This window comes from Sceloporus occidentalis, unplaced genomic scaffold (genome assembly GCF_023333645.1).
Source record: "Sceloporus occidentalis isolate IW3139 unplaced genomic scaffold, rSceOcc1.0.p SCAF_64, whole genome shotgun sequence".
Classification (NCBI taxonomy): Eukaryota; Metazoa; Chordata; class Lepidosauria; order Squamata; family Phrynosomatidae; genus Sceloporus; species Sceloporus occidentalis.
Window position 1 is genome coordinate 4,964,255 of NW_028317044.1, and position 14,095 is coordinate 4,978,349.

Below are 14,095 nucleotides of genomic sequence, written 5' to 3' on the forward strand. Positions count from 1 at the left end.
AGACCCCAAGAAACCCCCCTTGGCTACGTCCCTGAGTCTGTTATTGAGAGAAGCTTGCACTGAAAGGTTGAAATTAAATCTCCCCTCTAGTAGCAGGTAAGACAACTGTTTTCATGACTCAAATTTCTTTTGAAGATGCCCGCCCACCCCCAGCGTCTTCCCGATTTTTCCCTGCAAGGTTCGGAAAGCCTTTGATAACAATCTACAAATCTTCTTGTGATTTGCACCAAGGAAGAAATGGAATTTCAATGAGTTATGAAGCTCCTTCAGGGAGCCTCATTTTGGTGTGTGTGCTTCATTATAGCTATCTCCACAGCACTTCTTCTTCTTTATTCATTTTCCAAGTCAGGGAGATTATTACCAAGTTCAAACGCTCAAATAGATTTCTATGGTGTCAACAGGAATGTAGCCGGGGGGGGGGGCGTTCTTAGGGTCCGGACCCCCCCCTTCCATTAGAAAAATGAATGGTGCGTGCTGCTGCGCCGCCGCACCCAAGCCCCATTATAATGGTGGCACTTAGTCTGGACCCCCCCCTTCCTAAAATCCTGGCTACGTCCCTGGTGTCAGCCACAGAGATAAGAACACATGGGCTTCAGTCAAGGCGTCCAGCTCTTCCAAGTGTTGAAAGCAACCCAAAGGACATCTGAACCAATCAGGCCTTTAATGAATATTTAGCTTTTACATGTGCATGGCCTTGTTGTTGTTTTCTGTTTGTTTGCAATTAATTCCTAGCTGTTTTAGATACTGGGTGGGTAGAGGGAAAACCATGGCAAATACAGCGCGCCCGTGCCATATGCGGGCGCGCCTTACGCAGCCTTGAGCATACGCGCTCAAGCAGCGGGGCACGCGCGGGGCGGAAGGGGCGGCACGTCCCATTCAATTGAATGGGTGCGTGTGCCCGTTGCGCCCCGCGCCGCCGCGCCGCCGCGCACAAGCCCCATTGTTTCCAATGGGGCTCGAGTATAGGCGGAATTCACCTTACACGGAGGGATCCGGAACGGATCCCCCGCGTAAGGCGAGGACGGACTGTAACATGGCTCAATAGAAAAGACAATAATGCTTGGTATGGTAGAAGGTAGTAGGAAAAGAGGAAGATTGCATTCCAGATGGATACACTTCTTCAAGGGAACCATAGCCTCCAATTTCCAAGGCCTGAGTTGATGACAAGGGTGACTTGGAAATCTCTCATTCATAAAGTTATCGTAAGTCAAAGCTGACTTGATGAAAGTTAACAATATTGGTGTGGTACACAGGGCACTAAAGCACTGTACTCGCACCATGCTAGGGTTACGGGATTGTGCAGTGCAATAATGGCAGCGCCCCGTATACCCAGGAGCCGCCATCATGACGTAACGGATGCATACCATCCACACATCGCACCTCGCCAGTTACGTCATGCTGAAGGCTGTAAGAGTAGGGATATGGTGGATCTCTTTCAGCAGGTCGCTCCACAACTTTGGCACAGCAGTAGAGAAGGCCCTTTGAGTGACGGAAGTTAGCCTAGCTCTTTTTGGCTGAAGAAGGTTCTTACTTGAGGACCTTAAAGTGCAGAACGGACAGTACGGAAGAAGGTGTTCCCTTAAGTATTCTGGAGCCAAGCCATGCATATACAGTACAGTCTCGATTATCTAACATAAAGTGGCGGTCCCATAGGTCGGATAGTAGAAAAAGTTGGATAATCCGGAGGGTCATATGGGTGGTGCTGCTGGCGCTGCTTACCGCTTGCGGACTGGTGGTGGTGCTAGTGCTGGTGCTCAGGCCTCCGCTGCACTATGGGCCTGATGGTGGTGCTGGCGCTCGCACCGCCACTGCCTCCTCGCTTGCGGCCTGGTGCTGCTTGCCTCCATGCTAGGAGCCTTTTCCAGCTGGGGGTGTGGTAAGGGCTACAAGCCATGCCTACTGACCAATCCAACATCGGATAATTCAGAATGTTGGATTAACGAAGGTCGGATGATCGAGACTTTACTGTATTTACTTTATTTGTTTAGTGTGTATCAGATTCTAGAAGAGTTTCTTCCTGACGTTTCGCCAGCATCTGTGGCTGGCATCTCAAGGCAAACATTCTCTGAAGATGCCAGCCACAGATTCTGGCGAAACGTCAGGAAGAACCTCTCCTAGAACAGGTCCACATAGCCCCAAAAACCCACAAGATACTATGGATGCTGGCCATGAAAGCTTTCGACTTCAGAGTGTATCAGATTGTTTGCAATTTATGAGCTGATTCCTGCTAGAAGCCCTACAGTAATATTGGTTGATCTCTAATGCAACTATTTGTATATTTTCATTTTTGTGTTTTCAATACAATCTCTGTCTGAGTTTGAATTATTGAGATCAATCTGCCGAGATACAATACTGTCAAGATTCAGAGATCACATGTGTGCTCTCAGAATGTGTGAGTTCATGCACAGGACTAGAAAGTGCAGCTGGGAACACAGTAACCATGGGAACCCAAGAAATGCAGTGTTGGAGTATTGACATTTCCACATGATTTGTTCGGCGAGGGTCTGCCACAATGGAAGCACAAAATAAGCAAGACTTCATCTGTTTCTACCACTAACCTAGGCAAAAACAGGAGGACAAACATTACAGATGACTGTTTGTGCTACTTGGTAAAGTGATGAGTTTGTGCCAGTTTGCGCCACTTGGCAAAAGAGTGCGTTCACTTTCTCTTTTCCTGTAGCTTGCATCCATTGTTCCGGGTCCTGTTCTCTGGAGCAGCAGAAAACAAGCTTGTTCCCTCCTCAATATGACATGCCTTCAGATATTTAAACAGGGCTATCATATCACCTCTTAACTTTCTCTTGTCCAGACTAAACATACCCAGCTCCTTAAGTCATTCCTGATAGGGCATGGTTTCCAGACCCTTCCATAGCACTGATCCATGGCAATTAAAGTGGTCTCTACTGGGATTATTTCTGAAGTAAGAATGCAGCCTGATTTCGAGGGAAGAGCCTCTGCATGGACATCAGAAGGTCTGAAGAGGAGCCCTCATGGACACAGCTGGCAGAATAACACCATCCCAGCCACTTAAACCTACTTAAAGAGCAGATTCTGGAGAAAGTACCATGGACATAAATCCAGTTGAAACAGAAGCCCTAGCTAAACCTCATCTTTGTCCCCTTTGTAATGAAGGATACTATGGAACCATGCATCCTGCTTTCCATCCTTCCTGGGAGTAAATGCTCTTTTAAGAACCTTACATCACTTACGTTGTTTTGGCCCAATCCACGATTCCTCCACACGGTAAACAGAGAGCTTATTGATGCCTCCGCAGATGGTCCCTTTCTCTCCTTTACATTCATTGTTGCAGTCTTCCTGCTTTGCGACTGTCACTGGTAACTTGTTTCCACAATAGCATTCTGCTCCATACTCTAAACCAGCATAAGTATAAGACCTGGACAAAATAAAAATGAAAAGTGGTCTTGTTTTTCTTTAGACACCCAACAAACATGCACTTCAATATGTTGATTGCGGTGTAGTGGTTTGAGCACTGGACTGTCTCTGGAGACCAGGGTTCAAATCCCCACTAGACCGTGTAAACGCAGTGGGCAAGTCACAAGCTTCAGAGGATGGCAATGCAAACTCCATCTGAAGAAATTTGCCAAGATAGGTTCACCTTAGGGCAGGGACGTAGCCAGGGTTTTGGGAAGGGGGGTCCAGACTAAGTGCCACCATTATGATGGGGCTTGGGTGCGGCTGCGCAGCAGCACACACCATTCATTTTATCTAACGGAAGGGGGGGTCCGGACCCCAAGAACCCCCCCTCCTTGGCTACGTCCCTGCTTAGGGTCACCCTAAGTTGGGAATGACTTGAAGGCACACAACAATAACAACAATAACAACAACAAGGTTACCAGATCAGGACAATCATACACCTAGATATTTCAGGGCCACAAGCTAAGGCCTAGGATTGCCCTCTTGTCACAGGGACAGGCTCTGGTGATGTTGCAAGTGTGACGTCACAGAGGGTAGCTCTTCATAATGTCATTAAGCACAATGCATTTCAACTGGAGCTGCACAAAGTACTCCATTCAACTAAAATAAAAATACAGAGTCTAACAAATGAGGAACATGCACACGGCACAAGCAATTTCCAAGGCAGTTTTCTCACTGTGAAATTCCTCTCTCATCCTGAGGACTGGAGAACAAGGGCCAAGCCTTGAGATCTAGAAACCATAATCACAACCTATAGCACTGAATATAGTTCCCACTAAATACATTCACTATAAGAGTTTATCAAACGGGAGGAATTTCTCTTAATTTGGAATGAAAAGAAAGTGGGGCCAGAACACATTCACGTGAATTCGCTAGTTTAGCGAATTTACGTGAATGCAAATTGCATTCGAACTGGATTCCCATTGCCTGAAAATAGCATGCCATTGCTCGAATTCGTGTGTAGTAGTCTATCACGCAATAACATGAAACCCCATGATTGCGTTCGGACTGACTTCCCATTGCCCAAAATTGCGTGTGGTAGTCTATCACACAATAACATTAAACCCCATGATTGCATTTGGATTGCCATTGGATTATACTTCCAATTTCCCTTGTCTCCATAGTCTTTGCGATAATACAAAGGATGCATTACTAAGCATCATCACACATTATGATGGAATCCAACGACACATGGCCCCATTCATCTTGTAGCTTATACTCCTGTTCTAGGTGGAATGATGGTAATTTGGGTGTGGAAATACTTTCCGTAGGTCCATTGCCATGAACAAATCATTTCCTCGTAGGGCTTTGACTCACTGGCGCTGCACCTGCAGTGCAGAAATAAAGCAATTTGGTACTGCTTTAATTGCCATGGCTCAATGCAATGGAATTCTGGGACCTGTAGTTCATTCTAGCACCAGAGCTCTCTGACAGATAAGGCTAAATACCTCCCAAAACTACAGATCCCAGAATGCCACAGCATTGAGTTATGGCAGTTAAAGTGATGTCAAATGCATTATTTCTCCAGTGTAGATGCAGAAATGGGATGCAGAGCCTACATTGGGGGCACAGCATTTAAGACGATCTGTCCTAAGAAGCTAATGGATCCAGATGGATTCCTTTTGGTTATTGGAGATTATCCTGTTACTTTGGCAAGTGATCCTATTGCTACTGTGGATGACCTCTGCATAGGACAGCTGGAGTGGTGGGCATGATTGCCCTCAACTCCCTTGGAGTGGGGCTAAGGGAACCCCTCAACGAGATGGCAATGATGAAAAGAATGGGAAAGTGACTAGTAAATGTATGGCAGAAATGTGTAGGTCTGAGCAAACATAGGCTAAAACCCAATGGCAAACCTATTGTGTGGTGACTATAATAGAGAAGAAATTGTACTTTGCTGCCACTGTTGCATCTGCAAATGTTCACTGGGAGCCATCAGTGTTCTGCCCCCCCCCCAAGAGAAACCTGCTGTGAAGAATTTGTAAGGCACTTTGCAGACAAAATCAGTCACATGCACACTGGCTTAAATGCTGTAGTTGATATAGGTCCAGTGGATAACATTTGGCCTTCTGATTGTCCTTTCAGTTTGTGCTGCCAGAGCATATAGACAGGATGCTTGGAGAGGTGAGAACCACCACCATGTATTGGAGCTATGACCTTCCTAGCTCATAAGAGCAACCAGAAGCTGTCTGGGTGAGAGGATAAGGGGAGTGGTGAAAGCCTCGCTGCAGCAAGGCAACAGGGACGTAGCCAAGGGGGGGGGGGTTCTTGGGGCCCGGACCCCCCCTTCCGTTAGATAAAATGAATGGTGTGTGCTGCCACGCCACTGCACCCAAGACCCATTATAATGGTAGCACTTAGTCTGGACCCCCCCCCCCCTTCCCAAAATCCTGTCCACGTCCCTGAAGGCAAGGTTCCATCCTGTCCAGAGAGATTGTAAAAAGACAGGCCCAACACATTGGGCCTTTCCTTGAGAAGAAGAGGCCTCCCTCCATGGCATCTGACTCCATCTGGCCTGGGAGGGAATGAAAAGACAGGCCCAGTGCCATCTGGTCATTCCTGAAGAAGAAGAGCCCACCCTCCAGTCCATCTGCCTTGGTCCAGGGAGAGAAGAACTGTTGGACCTGATCCCCTTCCCCACCATTGTAAGATTGTAAGCCTGAAGGCAGGGAACATTCGTATTAAAAATAATAATAATTGTAAGATTCTCTGATAGCATTTAGGGCTGAAGGGCAGGGTATACAGTAAATACATATATATATATATATATATATATATATATATATATATATATATATTGTGGTGAAACCCTCCTTGAACCTCACCACAATTATTGGTATGTATCCAATATCCCTTCTGGGCATGATTCTGGAGCATGTGGTAGTGTCCCAGCTCCAGAGGTTCTTGAATGAAACCGAATAGCTAGAATCATTTCATTCTGGCTTCAGGCTATGGGACCAGAGACAGCTTTGGTTGCCTTGGTGGATGACCTACCCAGGGAACTGGACAGGAGCAGTGTATCCCTGTTGGTTCTCCTGGACTTCTCAGTTGCTTTTGATACAATCAGCTATAATTGCCTGTTGGCCCGCATTTCTGGGATGGGACTATTGTTCTACAGTGCTTCCAGTCCTTCTTGAGAAGGCCAACTTAGAAGGTGAATCTGGGGGACATCTGTTTGACGATCTGGCCATTGGGCTGTGGAGTCCCTCAGGGCTCAGTTTTGTCCTTCATGCTATTTTACATATGTTAAAGCATTGGGACTTCTGATCCAGTGCTTCAGTGTCACCAATGCTTCCGTGTCACCAATGTGCTCAACTGCACACCTCATGCCAAGGAAGCTGTCCCAGTATTGATCCAATGTCTGCTTTCAGGATTGGACTGGATGGAAGAACAAATTGAAAAGACAGACATGCCAATAGTAATGCAGATCAGGAAACAGAGGGTCAGTCTGTATTGAATTATACTCCCCTGAAATCTCAGGCCTGCTACAGATTGCCAAAATAAAGCTGCTTGGGGTCTCTTTGGAGGTATGCTGTTTAAATGATGCATGCATCCTAAGAATCCGGAAACTGCACCAAAGCTGCACTCCAGTGCTTAGGAATGGAGTGTGGCTTTGGCGCGACCTCCGGACTCTTAGGACACATGCATCATTTAAATAGCATACCTCCAAAGAGACCCGAAGCAGCTTTATTTTGGCAGTCTGTAACAGGCCACAGGTATGTAGCTTGGATATACTCTTGGATTCAGCCTCTAGCCTGGACAACCAGGTTTCAGTAGTGGCCAGGAATACACAGGAGTACCTAGTGCACCAGTTGTGCTCATTCTTGGAAATGTGAGGTCACTGTAACACATATCACAATTACAGCTTGACATTGTAATTGAGGTTACCTTTGGAAATTATTTAGAAACTTCAGCACATCTAAAATGCTATAGCTAGACTGCTGACTGGGGCTGGTTTTATTGAACATATAGCACAGTGAACCTTTTAGAGGCCGAGTGCCCAAACTGCAACTCAAAGCCCACTTATTTACTGCAAAGTGCAGTATCCCTCTGGCTTTCTAGTAACAAACTCTGGCAAACTCTGTGCTGGGGTGATGGCACATGTGCCCAAAGAGAGGGCTCTGAGTGCCACCTCTGGCACACATGCCATAGGTTGGCCATCACTGAATAGCACATTGTTCTTCTTGTGTGCCTTCAAGTCATTTCTGACTTGGGCGACCTTTTAAGTCTATTTCTGGACTTTTTTGGGGGAGCAGGGACGTAGCCAAGGGGGGGTCCTTGGGGTCCGGACCCCCCCTTCCGTTAGATAAAATGAATGGTGTGTGCCGCCACGCCGCCGCACCCAAGCCCCTTTATAATGGTGGTACTTAGTCTGGACCCCCCTTCCCAAAATCCTGGCTATGTCCCTGGGGGGAGAGATTTGTTAGCAGGGGTTTGTAACCTGCCGAATGTCAACTAGTGGGTTTCCATGGCCAAGAGGGGATTCAAACCCTTGTCTCTAGAGTCCACTCGGACCAGTATACAATGCTTTCTCTCATTATTACTATACCCCCCCCCCCTTTTAATGTTAGGCCATGTGGTCTAGGAAGACAGCAACCCAATCTTTGATCTTGCTTTAGGGGGATTATAGCAGACAATAATGTCACTGTTGCCACTCCCTTTAATTTTTACCCAAAGGTTCTTAACCTGTTTTCTATGCTCTGATTCATGAATTCTAAATCTGAATCCTGTCTCTGCCTATTTCCAAGTTTGGAGTTTTACTAGGTCTTTTCGGTTCCAAGTGGAAGAAAATGCATTACGAATCTTGCACCGTTCTGATGTTTCTTAACAAGTCTTACACACGGCATTCATGATTAACCTCACCTTTAGCTTCCTTCAATTTACTAGTTCAATTTCACTCCCTATACATCACCAAATTGCCATGCAAGCAATCAGCCTTTGGAATCAAATGACCCCGGAGAGCCAGTTCTGCAGTGCAAACGTCTCTCTGGACATTTAATATCAGAGAGCAGTTATGCTGACTGCTTTGTACTAAAAATATGAATGCTGCTTGCCCCGGCAGATGCTCAACAACTGTGTATGCATACATAAACTGGACATTGCAAAACTGCTACAAATCTTCCTGACAGTAAGGGCTGTTCGACAGTGGAACACACTCCTTCCTCGAAGAGCAGTGGAGTCTCCTTCCTTGGGGTTCTTTAAACAGAGGCTGGATGGCCATCTGTCAGGGATGCTTTGATTGTGAGTTCCTGCATGGCAGAATGGGGTTGGACTGGATGGCCCTTAAGGTCTCTTCCAAATCTATGATTCTATGATTCTATGTTCTTTTCCTTCCAAATACTGAGGTAGCATTCCCTATGGAATCTGGGGGAACAGGAAAGGCATAATACTATCGATTTCCATGAAATGTTAACTTCGAATTGTATGGTCAATATAGATGGATTTATTAAGGCCAATCAAAATTATTCTTGCTCAAATTGTTGAACAGCCTCTTGGTAAAAGCTAATAGTTTATAGAACATAGAATCACAGAGTTGGAAGGGAAAACAAGGTCCGTTTAGTCTAACTGGCCAACATGCAGGAACATACAACTTAAGCAATTCTGAAACAGGGATGTAGCTAGGATTTTAGGAAGGGGGGTCCAGACTAAGTGCCACCATTATAATGGGGCTTGGGTGCGGCGGCGCAGCAGCACACACATTCATTTTTCTAATGGAAGGGGGGGTCCGGACCCCAAGACCCCCCCTTGGCTATGTCCCTGTCTGAAAGATGGCCATCCATCCTCTTTAATATCTTCCAAAGAAGTAAAGTCCACTAAGTCGTGCAGAAGATGGGGTGGGCTTGATTTCTGCTGCTCCAGAGGCAAGACCACAGGATTCAAATGACAAGAAAAGAGATTTCACATAAACATCAGGAATGATTTATTGATGGTTTGACAGTATAATAAACTGGTGCTTATTCTGAACTCTGGAGTGGCAGAAAACAAGTTAGTGAAATCTTCCACATGTTGTAAACTGTTGTCAACTTTGACTTATGGTAACCACATGAATTGTGTGATCGCCCCCCAGGTCACTGTATAATCAACAGCCATAGAAGATTCAGGGTTGTGGCTTCCTTGATTCAGGGCTATGGATTCCTTGATTCTTCTGGAATGAGGTCTTCCTCTTTTCCTGCTGCCCTCTAGCTTACCAAGCATTATTGTCTTTTCTAGGGAATCATATCTTCTCATATGGTCAAAGGTTAGTCTGAGTTTAGCTAACTCAGAACAGTGTAGTGTCTTCTAAGCTAAGCTCAATAAATAGGAATATTAGACTTTGACGCACAAGGCTGTCACTTCCCAGGGCACAGCTAGTAACCTGGATCCCTTGGAGAAGTCAAGCCTCATCCCCCCCCCCCTCCTGCTGACAAGGAAATGGTTTCACTGATGGATAGCCTTGCCAGCAAGTGAACTGTGGTCTGAATTGGGTAAAGCTGTGTAAATAGAACCAATTCCAGCAAGGTCCACCCTGGGGCAGCAGTGAGGACGAGGCAGGTCTTCCACTCCACCGCCTCCAGACCAGCAGCATAGGCCGCATAGCTGAAGCCAGACCGGGGCGAGGCTATTTAAACAGGCTTCTCCACCAGCCCAGCGACAGCGCGGCTGTGTCGAGGTCGGTCGAGTCTTCTATTCCACCCCCTCTAGACCTGACCCTCCTCCCCAAAACACAGGGATCTTTTAGGGCTGAGACTGTGTGATCCACCTAAGGTCACCCATCAGGCTTCCATGGCCAAGCAGAGAAGCGAACCCTGGTCTCCACGATTGTAGTCCAACAATGGATCCACTACACCATGCTGGTTCTCTATTATTATTTATCTGCCGTTTTTAAACTTTTTTATCATGTGAGTTGTTCCGAAAAATATTGGTAATAGTACATGTTAAAAGGTATCAAAAAAAGCAAGGAAGTCCTGAATCTTACTGTTGGATCAAGCTGCAAAAGACCCAGTGCATTAATGGCACTTAACTATGGGTTGATTCACCATTAAACAATTAATTCAGCGTGTCTACTTTCATCGTATGCCTTCAAGTCATTTCCAGCAAAGGACAACCCAAAGGCAACCCTACAATGACAAGCTCTGTTCAGAGGGGCTTGCTATTATTTTTGTCTAATGAGAGAATGTGATTTGCCGAAAGTCACCCAATGGGTTTCAATGGCTGAGTGGGGATTCAGACTCTGTTCTCTTACAATCCTAATCCAGTACTCAAACCACTATACCATGCTGGGTCCTTCATAGGATCATAGAGTTGGAAGAGACCACAAGGGCCATCCAGTCCAACCCCATTCTGCCATGCAGGAAATCTCAATCAAAGCATCCTCGACAGATGGCCATCCAGCCTCTGTTTAAAGACCTCAAAGGAAGGAGACTCCAATACACTCTGAGGAAGGAGTGTGTTCCACTGTCGAACAGCCCTTACTGTCAGGAAGGTCCTCCTGATGTTGAGGTGGAATCTCTTTTCCTGGAGCTTGTGACCATTATGAATTAGGGCAAAATTCCCACAATTTTTCCTATTTTCCTAGAGGTATAACCAAACCCATGAAATGAGTGGGTTCAGTAATGTGATACTTTTGGAACCGGTGGGCTTGTTCTTATCCATGTGCTGGTCTTACAAAGCATGAATACTTGCAGCATCTGATATGACAGGTATTTTAATCCCACTCCAGGATCGTCCCCATCCTCACTCTTTATGAACCTTCTGAAATAGTTTACACTAGAAGATAAATAACTGGCTCAAGATGGTGAAAGGTCTAGAAACCATGCCCTATGAGGAACGACTGCAGGAGCTGGGGATGTTTAGCCTGGAGAAGAGAAGGTTAAGAGGTGATATGATAGCCCTGTTTAAATGCTTGAAGGGATGCCATAGCAAGCTACAAGAAAAGAGATTCCACCTCAACATAGCCAGGATTTTGGGAAGGGGGGGGGGGTCCAGACTAAGTGCCACCATTATAATGGGGCTTGGGTGCGGCGGCGCAGCAGCACGCACCATTCATTTTATCTAACGGAAGGGGGGTCCGGACCCCAAGAACCCCCCCCCCTTGGCTACGTCCCTGACTCCATCTGAAGTCTTGAAACGTAAGAGAAAAGTCAATGTGTGAAGGAAAGCTGGATACAAAAATATACATATTAGGGAAAGCGGTGTACGGGAATAAATAAGTTTCACTCTGCGTATTTAACTTCATAAAAGTTTGCAATCTGATGGGGAAATTCTATGGATCAGAATTATAAATACATGCAAAACTGATGCATTCATTCATATTTTGAACATTGGAGACGAAAAGAACAAAGAAAACAAAATATACCATTGTATTTACCTCTCGGCACAAGCTTCCTGGCAGTGAGCAATTGTCATTTTCCTCAAGTCATAAAACACGGCACCTTTCATCTTCCTTTCTCTGGGATCGTCATCGAAACATCCGATATAAGTACCTTGAGTATATGAGAATAGCACAGACTGTTACAACATTATATATATATACACACACATACACACAGTATATATATATATATATATATATATATATATATACACACACACACACACACACACACACACACACACACACACACACACACAAGTTTCTCCTTTATAAAGAGTGTCTGGCTCTTTCCTTGGGTGATAGCAGTAGCATCCAGTTCTATAAGCAAAGACCAGTGAAAGGATTTGGCTGCAGCAGGGATGGGAGCATCTTGTTGTTAAAGGTTGAACAAAACGTAACAAGAGACACAGAGCCTCAGGCTCTCTTTATCACTTTCTCCTCTCTCCCCAAAGACTAAAGTCTACAAGAGCTGAGCCAAAATTTGTCAGTCTGATTTTCCCCCTCTCTTCACTAAGGAAGGCCTCTTTGCAGATTTTTTTTGGCTTTTGTGTGTGCTATGGCAGACTTTCCCCATTGCAATATATTTCTCCACGTGTTTTATCAGCCTTGTATCTCACTCCCAGTCAATCTGAATGAACGGAGAGGATGTCTCAAATTAAATCCAGAGCTGGGTCATAGTTGTGGTTTTCAGCAGGTTTACAGTTTCTTCACTCCATTCGTTTTACCTCACCCACTTTGCATCACATATGGATGGCACAAAGAAAATTAAAGCGATTTATTAGAATGATAGAATCATAGAAACATAGAATTGGAAGAGACTGCAAGGGCCATCCACTCCAACCTCCTGCCATGCAGGAAATCACAATCAAAGCATCCCCAACAGATGGCCATTCAGCCTCTGTTTAAAGACCTCCAAGGAAGGACACTCCACTACAATCCAAGGAAGGAGTGTGTTCCACTGTCGAACAGCCCTTACTCTCAGGAGGTTACTCCAAATGTTGAGGTGGAATCTTTTTTCCTGGAGCTTGCATCCATTGCTCCGGGTCCCAGTCTCTGGAGCAGCTGAAAACAAGCTTGCTCCCTCCTCAATATGACATCTCTTCAAGTATTTAAACAGGGCTGTCATATCACCTCTTAACCTTCTCATCTCCAGGCTAAACATCCCAAGCTCCCTAAGTCGTTCCTCATAGGGCATGGTTTCCAGACCCTTCACCATTTTAGTTGTCCTCCTTTGGACACATGGCTCCAGTTTCTCCACATCCTTTTTGAATTGTGCTGCCCAGAACTGGACACAGTATTCCAGGTGGGGCCTGACCAGAGCAGAATAGAGTGGCACTATTAATTCTCTTTATCTAGACACTATACTTCTATTGATACAGCCCAAAATAGTCTCATTCAGCCAGGTGTCCCCCATCCTATATCTGTGCATTTCATTTTTCCGCCCTAACCTTACATTTCTCCCTGTTGAAATTCATTTTGTTAGCTCTGGCCCAGTTTTCTAGTCTATTCAGGTCATTTTGAATTTTGATCCTGTCCTCTGGGGTATTAAGCTAGCCCCCCTAATTTGGTGTCATCTGCAAATTTGATAAGTATACCCCCAATTCTGTCATCCAAGTCATTGATAAAGATGTTCCTCTTGTGCAGGGAATGACTTTTCTGACTTTTGGTCACAAGTCACATTTCTGAATTGTGGTGACCCTAAGGCAAAGCTATCATGGGTTTTTCTTGGCAAGATTTGTTTAGAGGGGTTTTGCCATGGCCTTCTCCTGAGGCTGGCGGCATGTGACTTGCCCAAGGGCACCCTCTGGGTTTCATGGCTGAGTCGGAAATTGAACCCTGGTCTCCAGAGTCATGGGAGATTATCAGGCCAGGGACAAGACGGGGGCAGAAGCGAAGCAGATTGCTATTCCATCTTTCTCCTGTTGTTGTCCCAATTGCACAAAAGCTTTTCAGAGATGTCGCTCTGATCCTGTCATCGGAGTGGAGTTGTATTAATGCCAACTCCTGTTAATACAAAATGCCAGGACATGAGCATTTTGTATTGGGACAATGACAGAATAAGCACAATGAAAGCCTTTTGCGGGGTTATGGTCAGTCACACTTTCTGGACGGGACAATGTCCGGATAAGCACAATGTCATCTGAAAGTCCTTCCTGTGATCGCATGGAAAGGACAGGACAAGAACGGGGAAAAGATGGGACGTTCCCCGTGTCATAATCTCCAGAGTCCAATGCACCAGGCTTTAAAATCATAGCTTCCATCATCCTGTGCACCTTACCATTGGCCATGCCACTTGGAGAGGTGGAA

At 45.6% G+C, this 14,095-nt stretch overlaps 1 protein-coding gene across 1 annotated transcript in view; it reads right to left on the reverse strand.

Moving 5' to 3' along the window:
• WSCD1 (WSC domain sialate O sulfotransferase 1) overlaps positions 1–14,095 on the reverse strand; it is a 49,734-nt gene that overhangs the window by 9,031 nt on the left and 26,608 nt on the right. The window contains exons 3-4 of the mRNA XM_089493338.1: positions 11,783–11,897; positions 3,210–3,394 (exon numbers count right to left, since the gene is read on the reverse strand). Coding sequence (XP_089349464.1) covers positions 3,210–3,394; positions 11,783–11,897 — 300 coding nt within the window. The remainder of the gene's footprint in view (positions 1–3,209; positions 3,395–11,782; positions 11,898–14,095) is intronic.